Below are 18458 nucleotides of genomic sequence, written 5' to 3' on the forward strand. Positions count from 1 at the left end.
AAGACCTGCATATGAGAATCCATCACTGTCACGCTCTCTGATCATTTGCATTTTTCTGTAGCTTTTTTTATTATATAAATCTTGTGAAAAAGTTCTTTCTCGACTCTGAAAGCATGGACCTTTTCAAAGGCATTCATGAAGGAACTAAGCAGCAGAGCAAAACACATTTATAAAACAAAATGTTTTGTTTTTAAAACATATTTTTAATATTTTGATAAGGTAGGCATCATCAGTCAGGATTTAAACACACCTCTTTGTCTATGGAACATTGACCAAATCCAAAATGAAAGCAAAAATATACAAATGGTTCTATAACTGTATTGATGAGTCATTTTTTTTAGCACAGATTTTTTTAGATCACAGACAGCCACTCCTTAAATTCTTAGTATTTCTTGTTCACTGTTGACATTTTACCACCCAGAGGAGCAGCTGCAGTTTTTTAGAATGAATTTAATTTTCACCTTCTTTTTTTTCTGTACTGAATGTTGTTTTCTTCAGAGACTAATGCACTTTGAGCTGCAGTTAGGTGAACAGCTGGTATCATTTTTATTGATCTTAATAAGCATAGGCAACACAAGAGTTTTATGTAAAATCTGTTTGTTTTTGGGCAAGTTTTAATAACCCTATTTGTATTTAATGAAATCAACATCTGTTGTAAAATAAAACAAAAACAAGAAATCTTTTGACATTATTAATTGGCAAACTGGGAAAAAACAATGTGAAGCAAGGAAAAAAACAACTTTAAAAAAAGCTGTATTCATGATCTAGTCATTCATAAAAATATTCTTCAATTAAATTTGATATTTTTTTTTTTGCATCATATACTTATCCATCCTATCAAATCACAAAAAAACGTTCTACAACTAACAATTCTTGATACATCAAATGTGATAATTGTCTCCCAGTATATATTTAGGGACTTGTTTTGCAGAAAAATGTTCTACAATTTCTCCATTGACATATATTTTTCTCCCCTGCTTACTTAAGGATGGGGTCACCAGTTGCCCTGCTGGCTTGGCTCCTCATTCTAAGCTTCACCACTAATGGCTTTAGTCTCAACCCCGATGACCCCAATGTCTGCAGCCACTGGGAGAGGTGAGCATCTCTTTACCACAGTGCAGAACATTTTGGTTTGATGTCAGTTGAAAGTTCAGACTCCTACGACTGACATTGTCAGTTGTTAATATCATTTTTTTTGTTTTATTTGCCTGTAGCCATAATTCCTTATCTACTGTCAAAAGTCTTTGCAGGGTTATTGATTTCGGACGGCTCAAGTCACAGCTCAGGAGCTGAGAGGAGTCGTAGCTTCAAAAGCAATATGCAAGCAGATTGATCAGTGTACTCTCCTCCCAATCAATCATGACATCCATAGTGCTGGAATAAAGAGTATTAGCGCAGCGTTACAGTGTCAGCTCTAAGAAACAAACAGAAACAGGAACGATTGTAGTTTTTGATTTGAGGGTATGAAGCTATTTGTCCGACCAAATTAAAAATGATCTTCTAAAATGTATTTGATGTAAAGAAAATGCATATATTATTATTATTATAGTTTTATTATCTAAAAGTCAAATTTATGAGTGACATTTTACTGTCACAGCAGGGTAGTATGTGCGTTACTTGTTTGCACCCCCCTAAGAGTTAATTTCAGTGTTTAGGGTCTAACAAAGCTGTCACCATCGTTTTAAGAACAACCAGACCCAAAGCATGTTTTCAAAGAAGTTGCTAGTTCTAAAATGGAACAAAACCTGGCATTAGAAAACATCTTCAAGCCTATAATTTTCCAAACTAAACCAGGAAAATCAATGACCAATCTAAACGACAAAGAACAGAACTGCAAAATTCATGTCTTTAAGGGGGGTATACGTCCTCCTATAGACATGGAGTGAAGCATATTAGCAAATGTGTGTTTCCTCATTTTTAACTGTAATAAAAACCATGTTTATTCCATGTGTGCATCTGCTGCCTTTTAAATGAAACTGCAGACTTTGCCTTTGGGATCCTTTAAAATATGGCAGGTTTATGCAAAACATGAGGAGCTAAACGATTAAAATCACAACTGCTAATTAATGGGAGCTTTGACAATGACTCAATGTCCTCCAGTAGACTCTTGCATTCACTGTGATTATCCAGAGACTGTGCAAAGCATGAATACTGAAGGATGACACAATATTTTTAAGTGTTTTGAACATCAAACATTCTATTTATCAAAACATCCAGATATACATCTATTTTTTCCCATTATATAAATGAGGAATTTGAATAGTGTCTAAATTGAGAATATATATATTCTCAGTTTGGACACTAATACTGTGTATATACAGTATATATATAAAATATAATATATCTGTTGATTCTATATGATGTACATTAGCCCAATAAGTGCCCATTTAAGCCAGTTTGGGGCCACCACGGAAACTGCGGAGAAACCCATTCAGGGCCCACATTTTTCCAGATGCTCAAAGCGCTTACGTGTCCATTATGATCAATTGAAGACCTAAACTTTTCTTTTTCTTTTCATATAAAAATTTGGAATATTTGGAAGATTATGTTTTCTATTTGATTATTTTACTTTTAGTTGCATTTTAATAAATAAAATAATATTGAGAAAAACTATACTATGCGAACTGTCCAGGGTGTACCCCGTGACCCTGAAAGGTATACAGCGGGTCAGGAAAATGGATGGATGGATAGACAATATTGTGTGAACTAATCTCTCTTTATATTTGCTAAAAAGGGTCTTTTCTTGCCTTTCAGCTATGCAGTCACTGTCCAGGAGTCTTATGCTCATCCATTTGACCAGATCTACTACACGAGATGCACAGACATCCTCAACTGGTTCAAATGCACAAGACACAGGTACAATCGCTTTTTAGCTGATCTTCACTGTCTTTAAAAATCATCAAATCCAAGTCTGTGAAGACTATTAATTAAAACCCTTGTTAACTTGTTACCTTGTAGCAACTATCTACCTCTCAGTAAATTATGTTCCTATCATATTTTATCTGTTTACAGAGATGCTTTCAACTGTCATAAATTTACGATAATATTGAGGACAAGAGTCTAAAACAGATATTTCTCTTTTATTGCTTTTCCTTCCACCAATTTGCCAAAAGCAACAAAATGTCAAGTAACTTTTAAGCTCTGTATCTTTCGTGTCCTTCAGTCTTGCTTTCCATCACGTAGCTGTCTGTGTGTGCCTAATTTTCTAGGATCAGCTATAAGACAGCTTACCGACGGGGAGTGAGGACCATGTATCGGCGCCGCTCGCAGTGTTGCCCTGGTTACTTTGAGAGCGGAGACTTGTGTGTTCGTGAGTATCCTTTTTCTTTAACTCATTTGTCCTCGCTGATGACATTTCAGCTTTTATCTGCAAGACATCTGAGAAAAAGGAGTAAAAAGAACTGATCTTTGCAGTGGATGCTTGCAAATTTAGCCCACTAGGCCGCCACCGCTCTCTTACTCTATTCTACTCCTGTCATGTACCCTATAATACTTTTGTTAACGCACTGCCATAACGCACTGCCATAACGCACTGCCATATTCACTGTATATTTATTAAATATTATGTGGCTCGAATTATTTAAATGTACAATATTTTGTGTACAAAGATAATCTACACCAGTTCTGACTTTTCTAGCAAGGGAAGTATAATTAAAATTGGATAGCAATTACAAAATTAATTAAATAAGAAGGTGCTGGTTGAAGACTGAGGTTGGACAGCAGCCAATATAACACTGTGTTTGAGTTCAATAGCTTAAAATGAGCAGAAGCCTTAAAAATTAGTCTGTAGCAACATGCTAATAAAGATGTTTCACAATAATTTTTATCTTCTTAGCAGTGATTGGCTTCCGTTTCCACCCCTTCACTTCAAACTGAATTTTTTTTAGTTGGTCAAATAAAGACAGACCATGTTACAGTAGCCTCTGAGAGTTTTATTTTTGATATCTTCTTCTGACCTAATGTTTTATTCTCTTTAGATAAGTTTGCACTTACATACATCCCCAGCCCTTTTTCATGGTGAGGGGTGTTTTCTAATACAATGACAGCGGCCATGTGGGTTTGCTCTTTGACCACAGCTCAGCTTGTCCTTGTCAAGACTTTAATCGCCTCAGGGTAGCCATTCCCTAGGAAGCTGGCCAACCAACAGAACAAGCTTGTGTGATTGTATGGTGGTCTTCAGCAGTGAGGTGCAGACTGATCAATAATGCATTCATTAACCGTTTAACTGACTGTGGAACCATTACTCCATTAATAGGTTTTCAGACTACTAAGCTGGTGATTCTACTAACTGAGTAAGTGCATCTAAAATTAGTCTTTTTCTTTTTGTAAAATACACACTTGGTTTATTTTGTATTAAGCGCAACACAGCAGTTTAACCCTGCATCTCTGGAGTGAGGGGTGTGGAGGGACTGAGTTTATGGAGGCCAAGAGGCCAGTGTTTGCTTTCTGCTGCCTTTGCAAACCGTTCCCTTTTAATCCCTGAAGTCACCTCCAGGATTAAAAGATTTGTATTCCTGAGGCACGTATGCACACATTGACAAAAGGTAACTTTATAAGGTAAATCGACCCAAAATGAACTTTAGTCTTCTATTTTAGGACGTTTTTTGCTGTCGGCTAAATTTAAATGTCCCCGTTTTCTTAAGGACTCTTTATTTGGTGTTGCGTCTTTTATCAAACATATTTCATTAAAAGTCAGAAATGCCTCAGGACTGTTTGCCTTTTTAGTCTTGGCTGCTTCTTTCTTTTTTGTCGTGGTACACCAACGACCTCATTAGCTCCACGGAGAAGTGACAAAAAATGCTAGACCTTAAAAGCAGCTAAAATCCAAGTTATACTACCACTAACACTGACTTTGTTTCACACTAAATATTATTTATTTATTTTGCACTACCTCGGTTGTTTGAATTTCTGCACAATGAATTGAACTTGGATCCCTTTCTTTTCAATTAGCGCTTGAAGTTTCCAAAGACAAGTCCTTTTTATTTCTTTGACCTTTGATCTGTCGTAAGTCATTACCTTAAGATGTTACCAGCCTAAGAAGAGGATGTGAGGATCTCATTTCCCTTCTAATAAGGATGATTATTATAGTTGTGCATGAAGGAGTGAGAGGAACTTGCTAATGACAAGAGCTCCTAATATCTTCAGAGGCTGAAAGACTTTGCAGCGCGATGAGTACCTATCTTTTTAGGAGGCATTAGGGATGGATGATTCCTGCATGGCTCTTGCCTGTCCAATGCAGAAAATAATTAAAACATTGCTCTAGTTGTAGAAGTAGTTGACTTTTGATTAGTTTTTGCATTTGCATTTTGATGAACTAGTGTATGTTTTTTTTTTTATTGTTTTTGTACCTTTGTATACTTTGACTGCGGCAGACCAGTCCTTCTTGGTGCACAATGTTTACACTTAGCTCATTTTACAACAACTTTCCTGTTTCAGCCACCTTAATACAGTTTTTCCTCAACATTTTTGTGCCAACAAAAGAGAATAAAACAGGTTAACTCAGATCAACAGCAGTGTAACTATGTCAACACTTAAAGATAATGTGGTGGCAGCATTTTTACCTAGAGAAGAAATTATTAAAATACTGCATGCAAAATCACTTACTGAATACTTCAGCTTCATAATGGTTTTTATGGAGGTTTTTTGAATTATGTGACATTACTTGTCAGTCCCTTCCAATAAAGGTGATAGCTTACCCTTAAAAGTTTAAAATGTTAAAGATGGGGGATATGGGCTTCCTTATGTCTTTTAATGTACGAGACTCTTGAGGCATCCTCGATTAATGAAATCTGTGCATCAATTCTTTGTATTTGTAACCGTTTGGGGGAATGCCTCATTACTTGTAGTATATTATTGTAATTTTCCCTTTGCTTTTTACTATATGACATGGTAGAAAACATAATTTTGCTTTTTTTTATTTATTAATGCAACCTTTAATGAAAATATGTGGTAAACTCTGCAATGCACACTTTTTTAAATGGGCTTTTACAGCTAAAATATAATCATGTCACTTTTGTATATATTCTGATGAGGTGTTTTTTTTTAATAGTCACAAAATTCCTTAAAGAAGCAACAGATGGATGCACAATTTAACTAAGTTTCATAAAGACAAGTGATGCGGAAATTCAAAACAGTATAAAGTGGAGCAAAGTTGTTGCAGATAAGCTAAAAAAGTCAAATTAATGTAAGGTCGGCTAACATTTACAGAGAAAAAAATCTAAAACAATAAAAGAACATGGTCAAGACTTGTAGAGCTTACCACAAGGCTTTAGAATAATATTTTTTATGGGGGACTATAAGATATTGTAGTTTGATTGCCAAAAATATCAAATTGGATAACATTGCACAGCAATCACCAATTAGCTCCATTGTTCCTTGTTCTGATAACACCTCTGCATAATGAGTTAGATTAGCCTTTTATCTAGATGAAAGACTCAATTTTCCAACAGATTCCTTAGACATGAGTTAGGCAGAGTGATTCATGAATTTCAATTAAAATGAAAGACCTACCTCCTACTTTATAATGCCTTCCCTTCAGTACAACGGTTTTGATCTCAAGAGAGGGGTGTGCTTTATCCTTTTTTCACATATTCAAAACTTAATTTCCATATTTCTTTTTTTTTTTTGACACATTTGCATTTCCCTGTTCTCGCTAATCTGAATTTGCTGATTGAAACTAAATGAAATCAACTCATCATGGTGACATTGAATTTGTCTCCTCTTCCCTTTGAGTTCTCTGCATAGTGTGGACACATTGATTACAGGTAGTCAATCTCGCTGCCTTCGTCAGCACAAATATTGGAGCTTTTTCTCCTTTTTCTTCATGCTGGGTAACTCTAATTAGACAGTTTTCTGCAAAAGGACCAATGTTCTGAAGTCCTCTATAAACTATCTTTCAATCTCTGCTGTAGCTTTTTGAAGCAGGGGCATTTTTGCAATTATTCATGGCTGATGGGTGTTTTGGATTCACTCCTGTCTCTTCTGCTGTATTTCACTCGTCGGTGGTGGATCCTAATCGAAGTCTGGTTGAGTGATAATCTATAGCAGCTCTGTTCGGGCTGGCAGCCAGCCCCCGCTGACCTCTCTGCATGCTTCGTAGTCTTGCACGCAGAGCTGCATTATTGCTCAAAGAAAGAAAAAAGCCCAAACAGATGTTGTCCTCCTGAGAAGACACAAAGTAGAGAACAAAACCAGCAGAACTTTGAAGTGATGGCTGTGGTTTGATCTCTACAGGGGACAGACTGTCTACTTTACTGCCTTTTGATTATGCATCATCCCTCCACGAGCCTCGACTGCCGATTCCCATCGGACAGGGTTCCTTACTGGTCATATTTGCTTGGCCGCATTTCAGATAAGAGCTTGCTTATTTTAACATCACCGGCCAAATGACCTTCCCTGCCTTATATATGTCAAAGTTAAGAATTTATTTTTATTTAACTGTAATTCTTTGATTTAAAATACGGTGACAAAAAAGACTAAAAAGTTTTCTCTTTTTTTCTAGCTCAACAAAACCCCTAATTCTTGAGAAGACTGTTTCAGGAATACTAATGCTGCCCCGATCAATTTGGAGTTGTGTTGCTCAATATGAATGATCAAGAAAACTGCACACTTGGTAAACACTGCAGCGTACCTGCAACATTAAAGCTTCACTTTATGGCAGAGCATTAGAGGTGATTTACAACGTGTTCTGTCACGGCTCAGCCTGCTGATAATGGCTCGTTGTGGAGAGTAAAGCTGTGCAATAAACCAAAAATGTTAACCAAAAACTCTTTTAAGAAATCATTTAGCTCTCTGTCAAGTGTCGGAGACGGATGTCAAAGCTGAGTGCTAAGACTGGGATTGAGTCTTAACCTGGAAGTACTGAGTTTAAAATTGTATTGACCTTTTTTTTTCCAGCAGTAATTTCAGAGGTTGTTTGTAGGTGGTTTAATGATTTCTTTCACTCCACTTGCATGTGTGTTAGTATGAGGATGTGTGTGTTAATTGCACTGATGAGGGGATGTCTCTGTGTCTTAGCACTGTGTACTGAGGAGTGTGTCCATGGCCGCTGCGTGTCGCCTGATTCATGCCAGTGTGAGCCTGGATGGGGAGGATTGGACTGCTCCAGTGGTAAGTGCACTTTACCTCTAAACCTGCAATTACTCACTTAGACTCATTTATTCCTAAATTACATTCACAGCCAGTAAGTCCTTAAGACTTTGCTGTGAATTTATTTTTGCCTCAATGTCCGTTTATCTCAAAGCTGTTCAGCTTTGTGTCCTCTCTTCTTAGCAAGCACAGCCAATGGAACAGGTAAGTCACAATGAATTCATTTTCATTTGCTGGAAGTGGAAGTGATTTGCTTGATGAATCTTGCGGATGAATGATGGTTGCATCCCCCTGTGTCTACCAAACTCTCTGTTATGGTCCTAATCATGATTAGACCGGTGCCTATTTCTTGTTCAGTAAAATGATGGATCAGCGCCAAGCTGAAACAAACCATTGTTTCCCCCTTTCCCACTTTGCTAGGGTTAGAAGAGTGGATGGGAGGATTGAGCCAGGCATTCTGCAGTCAGTTAAATGCCGACGCCTCTATAAGGCCAGGCAGCCGGAATAATCTATATCTTCCTTTGTAGAATTTATGCTTGCAAAGAAGTATGCATACAGGGGGCTCTTTTTCTTCCTGACAAAGATAGCAGCTCTAGTGACCCAGTCACCATATCCCACATCAACATTTCTGACCTCCAATTCATAACCATGCCATGGCATTTAGCTGCTATTGCCTGCAGCAATTTTTTTAGGAATGATTAACGACAGATAAAATCATATCAGTAGCGTTGCGACGAGTTTTCATTATAAAGAGAGCCATTCACTGATTAGCACTGGTGTGTAAATCAGCCGCCCCAGCTGCAGCACCAGTCCATTGGAGGTGGATTCATAGGCGTAAATCACAAGCCGGAGCTGTTTTGCTGCTGCTGCTTCCCACAGGCTGCTGAGGGTCCAGCAGGACTGATGTGGAGTTGAGGACCCTCAGGTAGTGTCATCCCACTCGTGGTTTGTTAGGAGTGCAGCCACGTGTGCCTTTCAGCCTACAGGTGTTTAGTCGATCCACCTTGTTAGGACAGACTTGATGACGGAGACAGAGGCATTATTCATAACTTCAGATTTCCATACCAGGCATGATTCCAGGCTTTTTTCATTTATGAGCTTTCATCTGCAGAAATTAGGAATGCGTGCCAATTTTTAAATTAAATCTGGCCTCCTTTTCCTTCGTGTGAATGGTTCAGCATGTTCCTTCGCTTTGTCTGTGACTGTAAATTTTCCTTTCAGTCGACACAGATAGAATGTGGTTTCGAGAATCTGGTTCACATGGCCCAATAGAGCAAACTTTTAACAATTGAGTTACTATTGTTTATTCTTTGTGGATTTTAATGTTTTTTTTGTTTGAGTTGGGGTGTTTGTGTTGACTTTAAAAAGCCAGTTCCATAAGGTTCTAGCTGAGGAGAGGGCAGAATGAGCTGCTCACATGACAAAGGACGTGTAAATGCGATAAAGTGTGTCGCCCAAGCTTGGAGATGAAGAGCTGCCGTGGGATGCTGCGACCTAAAGCTGAAGTGACAGCCTTTCAGCCAGCGAACTGGAGCTGGATCAAAGGCTTGGACTTAGTTTCTGGAGCAGCACCCACCAGGAAGGAGTTTTGTATATGGGTCAGGTGGTGGAAATAAAGAGTTAGACCATTTGTAGCCAGAGAGAAGAAAGTGAAAAGGTGGGAGAGATTAGAAAGAAAGAAAAAGTCTGTGGAAACTGATGAAATCGCCTGTTTTTCACCTGCTGTTGTCCACCTGCTGCAGCTAACCAATTCATTGGCCTGGAGCAATAGTCCCACTGAGATCAGGCCTACCCTGCGACAAGTCAGGAGCTCTGAGGTGTCTTAGCCTCATCTCAAGGACGTGCTGTTAGAAAGATAAAACAGAAAAACAGGAAGTTGATTGCTGTTTGCAGAAAACATGTATGGTGGTTGTGGTTAGTGTGATCAGTGATGGTGTTTTGTGTTTCTCACATAGTGCTGCACATGTTCTATTAAACTGTTTTACAGGTTTAATGCCTTTTTTTTAAAGTTTTACAGATTTTTACTGAAGTGCCCTCTTAATTATTTTTCTGTATTCTTCTCTCTTTTAATTTGATTTTTCTTCTGATATTAAAATATGATGGTTTTCCTTTCAAATTCTGTGTTTTATAAGTATTTTCAATAGAACTGTCATCAAGTAAATGAAACGAAATATAAACCCAAAAGCAAAGGGGTGGCAGCAGTTTTTACAGAAGCAGTTCAGTTAAATGGAGCTTTGCTTATTGAACTGAACAGCACATCTTTAGTAATCTTTGCCGGCTGATATATATACTGTGTTCTCCGAATGCAGAGATATTATTGTTTGTAGTCTGCAGCTAATGGAGGACCTAGTGGTGTAAAGAATGCTGTGATGAAATGTAGTTTTTGGGTGATATTGTGAGTTTATTGAATAAAAAACGATACGTTTTTCTGTTTTATGAGTTTCTGGGGTTCGAACGTTCTTGCTGAGTAGTGTCAGCTCTTTTCAACACAATTTAATCCTCGTGATGAGTCTGTCACACCAGGTCACTATACACTGCGGTAATAACAGCTTTCAAATAAAGAAAGTGATAAATGTAGTTGCTGTCTCCAAAAGGTATAGTTAGCTGTGACTGCTATCACTTGAAAAATATTAGGTGTAATGAAGCATTGATTTCATGAGCTTCAGTCAAGTAATGACATGTTCCCAGAGCTTGCACTGAGACTTTTTTTTTTTTTTACAAGTGCAAAGCCTTTCTTGTTTTTTCTTAAATGAACTTCTCTTTCTTCACAACATTTGGGCACTTGTGCAGGGATTCTATAAATCAATGCTCCTGAAAAGTCCTGGGCCGCAGTTGAGCTTTGTTAACCACAAAACATCCTTTGTGTTCTTGCAAGAAATCTATCACACTTAACAGGCAAATCTAATGTGGTTGGTCAGCCGTGTTCCATGAGGTATCCTTCTGTGTATTAAAATGATAAAGCAGCCGCTCTTGCGGCTGCTGTCCTCGTCATTAATTGATAAATGTGGCCCATGAGCGCTTTTTTACGGACTGTTGCACGACTCTATGTAATTGTTGTTTTATGTTAATTGAAAAGCAAAGCATTCATTTTTAGGGCTTAAATGTTTTATTAGCTTAAACAATTTTAAGGGTGCAGTTTCATTGTTCTGGGTCAAATGGAAAGACCAAATTTAGCCTTTCATCAGCTTGTTTTATGTTCAATTCACTTTCCACGAGGTATAAAAATAAAACGGGGAAAAAAGAAACCAGACCAAAATGCTGCTGTGAGTCTTCATTTTGGCTGAAAAACACTCTCCTCTGGCAGACGTCAAGTGTTTATATATTATTGTCAGTGTGAGCCGGAGCTACAGTCAACATGTATTGCTGTCAAAGGCGAGGGGCAAACTCATATCTAGCTTTACTCTTTCTTGGCGGATCAGTCTAAATTTCACTTAACTTTGCTTTTTTGAAGTTTAATCTTCATTAATCTTTCAGGTGCTGCATAAGCATGTGGAAGCATGTGTTTGAGTACTGTTTGTGCATGATAAAAAACATGTCACCTTATTTCCAGTTGATGATGTCAACAAAAAAAGAAAAAATAAGAGAGAAAAAGATTTGCCTTCTTCAACATCTAGAAAGGATGTCTACATTGATTGAATTCCTCATTAGACAAGCGTGTGGAGACACTTTTCGATCTGTATGATTTTGAAGGGGTATCTTTGCTGATTGTAAAAGTTGATTCCAACCGCCACACTCAGTTTGATTGGATCAAAGCACCCAGGCAATGATGCTTCTCTCAAGAGGAAAGAAAATGGACCACTGTAGTGGCTGATGCTCCTTACATATACAATATATTTATATTTAGCAGTGAAAATAAGTTCTACAGCTCGACCAACTGGTGTCCTTTTGGTATATAACAGTAGTTTCTGTTATTAAGGGGAAACATTTACACCTGCATCATTATTTTGTTTAATTTGTTCAATCCAAACTGCAAGAATTACAATTTTAGTTTAAAATGTGTCTTATCAACGGTAATATTGAGGCTTTTGGATCTGTCCGTTCTTAGATATTTACATGGAGACTGCTGCTTTTTTTTTTACAGCATCACATGCTGTATTTTCTGTTTGCAGTGAAATGAGAAGAAACATAAAAAACCCTTAAGGGTCAGTTTTCAGTGCATTGTGAAGCAATAAGAAATTTAATTTCAGTGACTTATTCACCATAATGGATATAGGTCTTCACACATGTGTGTTGATCACATCATTTGATTTAATCTAAAACATTATTAGGCAAATTTGGCTTCAAATCCAAAGTAGATGCCTGAAGTTAAACAGCTGCCAAAAAAAAGTCACATTTTTATATCTTTCTTAGATTTAAAAACACACAATGCTGCATCTTTTAATAGTTTTGAAGGTTGTTTGGATTACAAAAATGTCTATATATGAAAATTATAAAAATATAGATTTATTATCTTCAAACTCTTTTAAAGTACTTTGGGTTGGTAGATTATCATTAAAAAGATGTGCATTTTGAGAAAGACTGTTTGCCATAAAAATCTGTTAAGCCAACCAGCCTCTTAACCCTTTAGCTTCCCTTCTATTGAATATTATCTCCTTAACACACTGTTTCTGGATATTTTAAACTGCCCTAACAATGAAAAAGTATACATCAAGTGTTGCTCAAGTTTTTAATATTTCCAACGTTTTCTGAGACCGATTGTACAACAATTCAATAATTTCTTCCAATCTCCGTTCTATAGGATTCAAAGAGTGAATTAAAAAAATCAGCACATGCACAAGCACATCCTACACCTCTTAACCTCTAGACAATCAGTTAATGTCTTTATCAAGTAGCTGACAGTCTAAGTCAGTTGTCATTCAGACAGACATGAGAGACTGTCAGATAGCAGACTGAAGGGGTAAATGGAAAGGTAGGGAAGAAAAATACAGTGCTACGGCGGAATGCAAATGACTGATATTTATCTTTAGCAATGTTTAGCCTTTACAAAATTACATTTGCTGGAAGTGGTGACAGAAAACTCATGAGGTTGAGAAGTCATGAAAAGTATTATAAAATTTGAAAAGGTCTTCACAGCTTATATGTTTTGCAATAATTTACAATTTAAAGAGAGAAAGCAATTCAAGTTAACAAGAACCGCTGCTATTAACAAAGAGGTATAGAAGTCTCCCTGTGCCTGACTTTCTGTTTTTTATTCCTGTTTCAATGACTTGTTTTGTTACATGAAAAAGTTTAGATTAGAAACTACAACTGAAAGAAGACAGATGATCAATATATTGTTTTTTTTATGCTTTAAACCAGTGGTCCCCAACCTTTTTTAGGCCGTGGACCGGTTTAATGTCAGATACTATTATAATAATGGGAATATTGTGTGTACCTGTCTATGTGCAGAAATCTTGGGAGATAAATCTTTAATCATTAATGTATGATTATGCTTCTAACCTGTAAATAGTTGTGTGCAGACTTTTTTTTGTTTGTTGCTGTGTGAACTAAAATATGTAATTTAGTTTACTTACGACACTTTTATGTTTTAACTTTGTAATATCGACTACCCCCACTCTAACCCCTTATCCCCCATCTCTGACATCCCACTCTGTTTCTTTCTCTTCTCTTTTGTTTCTTTTTTCGTCTGGTCCAACAAGGAATGTACACAAATATAATTTTCCTAAATAAACCTTAGCCTCAAATACAAAAGGTGTTTATACAAATATACAATCTGTCTGTCTGAAGATCCATAAACCCCAATTGTAACAATAAAATCTGTCCAACACAAGAGGCACTCAGCTCTAATCTGCTTGCTCAGCTGTTGGACAAAAATCTTGTAGCTTTCCCCCCAAAAAATCCTTTTAGAATCAGAAATGAAACAAAACAGAAATAATGTAAGTTACCATTTGTATTTTTGGTCTGCAGTCTGGTATCAAGTGACTCACAGACCGGTACCGGTCATATACTTTCCCGAATAAGACCTGTATGAAAGATTAAAGCCTGTGTGTTTAGCCTTCTAGGATCTGGAAATCTGCTGAAGAGTCAGTGATTTCTTATACACTCTGACGAGTGTTTAGGTTACCTCCTAGTTTTGCACACCCGTTACAGCAAGTTTCAGAATGCAGATGTGTAATTGTGTGTCCCCAAAAACCAGCTTCTACAAAGAGTTTGCTTGAAAGGGGTAAACTGAATCCTTATAGCACTCTGTACAAAAATGTTCTAAAATGTCTCAATCACTGAGGGGAAATTGTTTAAACTTTATAAAAATGTCACGTACTGTCTCTTTTGAGAAACGTTTGCTGATTTTTTGTGCTGAGATTCATTCATTCTCAACACTAGTGTCAAGCTATAGCGCATTGTTGTCATGGTTTTGAGATGATTCTTCAAACAAGCCAAATCAATACATTATTTATTTGGACGCATAAAATTCCCTTTTTTTTTTGCCTTTTGGTCTCAAAAAGAGGAAGACCCCATATATTCAATCCCACAGAATTTTCTGACTGCCAACACAAAGAAGAATAACAGCGCTACTTCAAGTTGCAAATTATTTGTTAGCTTTTAAGCATTTGTAGTAAGCCCATTGAGACGACTGTTGTTGTGATTTTGGGCTATACAAATAAAATTGAATTGAATTGAATTAGTACTTTAATGCTGTTTGCTGGACTCTTTTGTGTATAGAATGTCTTTCACATTTTAACTCTGGAATTAAGGTGATGCTGATACCAAACAAAAGGACACTTTAATATAAATTAATAGAAATGTGCACACTCACTGATCCCTTTTGGGTATAAAGGGCTGAGGCTTGTTTCCAACTAACTCAGCCTTCGCATTTTTGATTGGCAGGTCACACCTGATCCTGGTAATCAGCTGTAGGTAGGGCAAAGGTATCTGGCCCTTAAATCATAGAAATGCTTAAGAATTCAAAAAAGAAAAAAGAGACTATTACATACTAGAACCTCCTCAATGTTGGCTGAGGTTTTATGCTTTTTCTTTGTTCATTGTTCACGTTATTTTTTAGTCACAACTGGTTTTGTTAACTCCTTCCAGTTTATTAATTTCTACCTGATCTTCCTATTGCTTTTTGCTTGCAGATGTTTTTTAGTTTGATCATGCATTTTTTTGTTGTTTTTAACTCAGTCATCTTGGTTAAGTTGTCTCATTTTGTTATCAGTTGAACTTGTAACCTGCCCTCAGTCTCCTGAATCTCAGCCTTTGACAAACCCTTACACATTAACACGTCATGTCCGCTTGTTTGTTTAGTATCTTGTTTTTAAAATGACTTACTGATAAGTCATGGAGATGTTTACACTTGATTTAAATTATTTAAACCATGCGGCTTTAACTATCTAATTTTATCTGCAATTATTTTAAGGACAAATACATTCAGCATTTTAGTTTCACGTTGACAGTTGTGGTCATTAAAAAAATAAATAAAGCATAGAAATCAGCCTGCAGGACAGAGATGTCCCCACTCGAGCTGTGACAACCTGAAATTTCAGAATGCAGCTCAGACAGCTTTCTTACTTTTTTTTGCATGTCTCAAAGTAACTTATGAAAGGTGTAAATCAAAGTCGAGAGACTTTGCCTGACAGATATGGAGTCCTTCATATGAACTGAAGTAGACTCTCCCACTTTGGCTGACAGCATCCTTAATTACACATAACACATTTATTCACACACGCTAATGTCTATGATGAATTAACTATTAATAAGTAAAAATATTCTTGCTGACAGTTATAATCTTTTGAAGACATTTTGCACATGCATCATAGGAAACCTATAACATTTTCTGGAAATATAAGCCTCAAGTGTGCAAATTGACTTTGCTAAGCTCTGAAGATTTTTTGCACCATCCCATTAGGCAGGATTTATTATTCCCCTAGAGCTCACTGCTCCATTACCTTTGGGAGACTGCCTAAAGTGTGTGTGTATGTGTGTGCATGTATTTATATGCATGTGTGATGGCTTTGCATATAACCTAAGAACAAAAAGCTGGTGGATAGCATATCGTGGTGATTGTCAGGATGATACAACATTCAAACCCACTATTCATTATCACTGTGGTTCCTGTCATTAGTCTCTGTAAGAGAGTTATGAGCTCCAAGAACACACTGCAGAGCCCTGAGAGCTTTTGTAGATGGTTTGATTTAATAAGGACATTAAAAAGCCTTATCTGCTGTCCTTAAGAGAAGGTCAGAGTGTCTAAAAAAGCGGAAATGCTAGGATAACTGTATCCAGAGATAAGCTATCACCTGAATTCTTATGTAAAAACAAAGCTTTTTTAAGCCCATTTTCCACTCTGCACTGATAGAATACAGCACAGGGTTACACTTGACTTGTTGTCAAATGCTGTGTTTTCTCATTCAAAGGGAATTCACTATAGTAAAACTAAAGAATAACCCCTGGAACCCATATCTGTTTTAGGTTGTTACCACTTTGTAGTGCTCATGTACATAAAAGTATGTTATTTACATAAATGTGCAATGTTCTTTTGTTAACCAAGCCACGTGCAGACTTGTAGATTTCCTCTATGTAACCACTACTGCCTTTTTTAAGCATTGACCATGTATTTTTTTCTACTCTATCTGAATTTGACACCATTTGTCCTGCTTAATTTAAGAAGATTCATCTAGGGATGTCCAAATGTTTTGCAACGAGGGGCAGATTTGGCGAGGTGAAAATGTATGAAGACCAACCATTCGGCCTGCATTCTTCAAACCCTTATAATACCATTAAATGTAGATGAACTTTTTAATGAACAATTCGTTGCATTGGGATTCTTTTCATGTCCTCACATTGAACAGAAATCCATCTAAATACATTTGTACCCAAATGACTGTGAATTTCTTTTTGAAGACCAGAAATAAATCAAAGAAAAAGTCTCTGGAAAAAAAAACACTAGAGCTGGATTCATATGAAATGCTAAATATTTTTCAGGATTAAATGCTCACTGTAAACTTTGTGTGATTAAGAACATAACACAATATTTATCCTATTCCAAAGTCCAAACCACTGTGGTTTTGATCACAGAAACAAATGAATCTGTTATTCTTGCTTGGCCCTTCAGGTTGTGGGGATCAAGTAGCCACAGAATGTCATCACAGGTTTACAACGGCTTATAACATAATTTAAGCAATTGCAATCAAGAAATCGTAGTCCTTAGAAAGTCATGGGGGCCGCATGTTATTGTTTTTATGACAGGAAACTGTGAGCCGGTAGAATTTTGAACGTGCATCACGTGTCCAACAAATGCTGATCACATTTGTTTTAACCGCTATCGGCTGACTATTGTTTTTTTGCACAGCAGAATCTTGTTTTTTTTTTTTACTTTTTGACTGGTGTGATCAAAACAAATGCAGAATTCTCAACCACACCATTGTTTCCTATCAATAAATGAGCACTTCAGAGATTTGTGTTGTAAACCCTCTTTAGTGCTTAATGGGGTTTTATTTATTTTGAACCTTTGAACCAAGTTTCTCCGTAAGCCACAAGCAAATGGTCCAGACCTTAAAACCTAATGTGACAAGTTTCTGAGTTGGATGAAAAATTTGCTTTAATTTGATCATTTCTAAGCACTAATTTTAGATGTTAAAAAAATCAAATGAATATATCCCAGTTGCTGTGTTTTTTTAATTTATTTACCACATTGATTAACAAGAGAGAGGCACCAAAAGTTAATTTTCTTTACAGAGGGCTACTAAATGCTTAAAAGAACTGCAGATTTCACCCACTGATATTTAACAGAAACACAATGTTGTTGTTAAAACATAGTGTTTTTTTTAATCAGCTGTTTTGTGAGCTTTCAAACTACTACTGAACCCTAGAAGGACTTCAGTTTTTAATCCTGTCTTATATATCATTTATTTTTATGTTCGCACCAAATATTATAATCACCCCCTAAATTCATAGACCCAGGAGGATTTTTTTTAATGAATAAATGCTTAGATTAGCCTTCGCTTTTGGGATCACCACATGTTAAGCGCAGTGTCCTTGGTGTGATTTGGAAGAGGGAGCATATTAGCAGTCTTTTCTCAGATCCTCTGGTGCACCTGCAATCTCCTGATGTTTAACCCTGGACTTCATTGGAGTGTTGCAGTGATTACAGGCTGTCCTCAGGGACATCGATTGTCCTGCTCCTCCCAGGCAAGCCCAACACAATGCTGACGAATGAACTTGTGGCCCTGCCAAGTCCAATTAACTGTCAGTGCCGCATCGACGAGCTCCTCCGTTTGTTGAGAGTGAAGAAAAACAAACTTTTAATCAAATTTGCCTCCAGGCCCTGGGGTATTTGGGGTTGTATTTTGCATTCTACCGTGTTCTGCTTCGCCTGCAGTCATGTCACCCCCTCAAAAGGTTACATTGCACCTTCTTTGTGTGAGATAGTCATT

General features: G+C 37.0%; 1 protein-coding gene across 5 annotated transcripts in view; it reads left to right on the plus strand.

The window, feature by feature from the left end:
* Positions 1–18458, plus strand: part of LOC101171576 (multiple epidermal growth factor-like domains protein 11) — a 78558-nt gene that overhangs the window by 20229 nt on the left and 39871 nt on the right. For 3 of the 5 annotated variants that reach the window (XM_020704030.2, XM_020704033.2, XM_020704029.2), the window contains exons 3-7: positions 988–1095; positions 2755–2856; positions 3210–3310; positions 8017–8109; positions 8272–8292. In XM_020704030.2, the coding sequence (XP_020559689.1) occupies positions 989–1095; positions 2755–2856; positions 3210–3310; positions 8017–8109; positions 8272–8292 (424 nt within the window). In that variant the 5' untranslated portion in view covers position 988. The remainder of the gene's footprint in view (positions 1–987; positions 1096–2754; positions 2857–3209; positions 3311–8016; positions 8110–8271; positions 8293–18458) is intronic. The other 2 variants (XM_020704031.2, XM_020704032.2) reach the window with 1 other exon arrangement.

This window comes from Oryzias latipes, chromosome 6 (assembly GCF_002234675.1).
Source record: "Oryzias latipes chromosome 6, ASM223467v1".
NCBI classification, from domain to species: Eukaryota; Metazoa; Chordata; class Actinopteri; order Beloniformes; family Adrianichthyidae; genus Oryzias; species Oryzias latipes.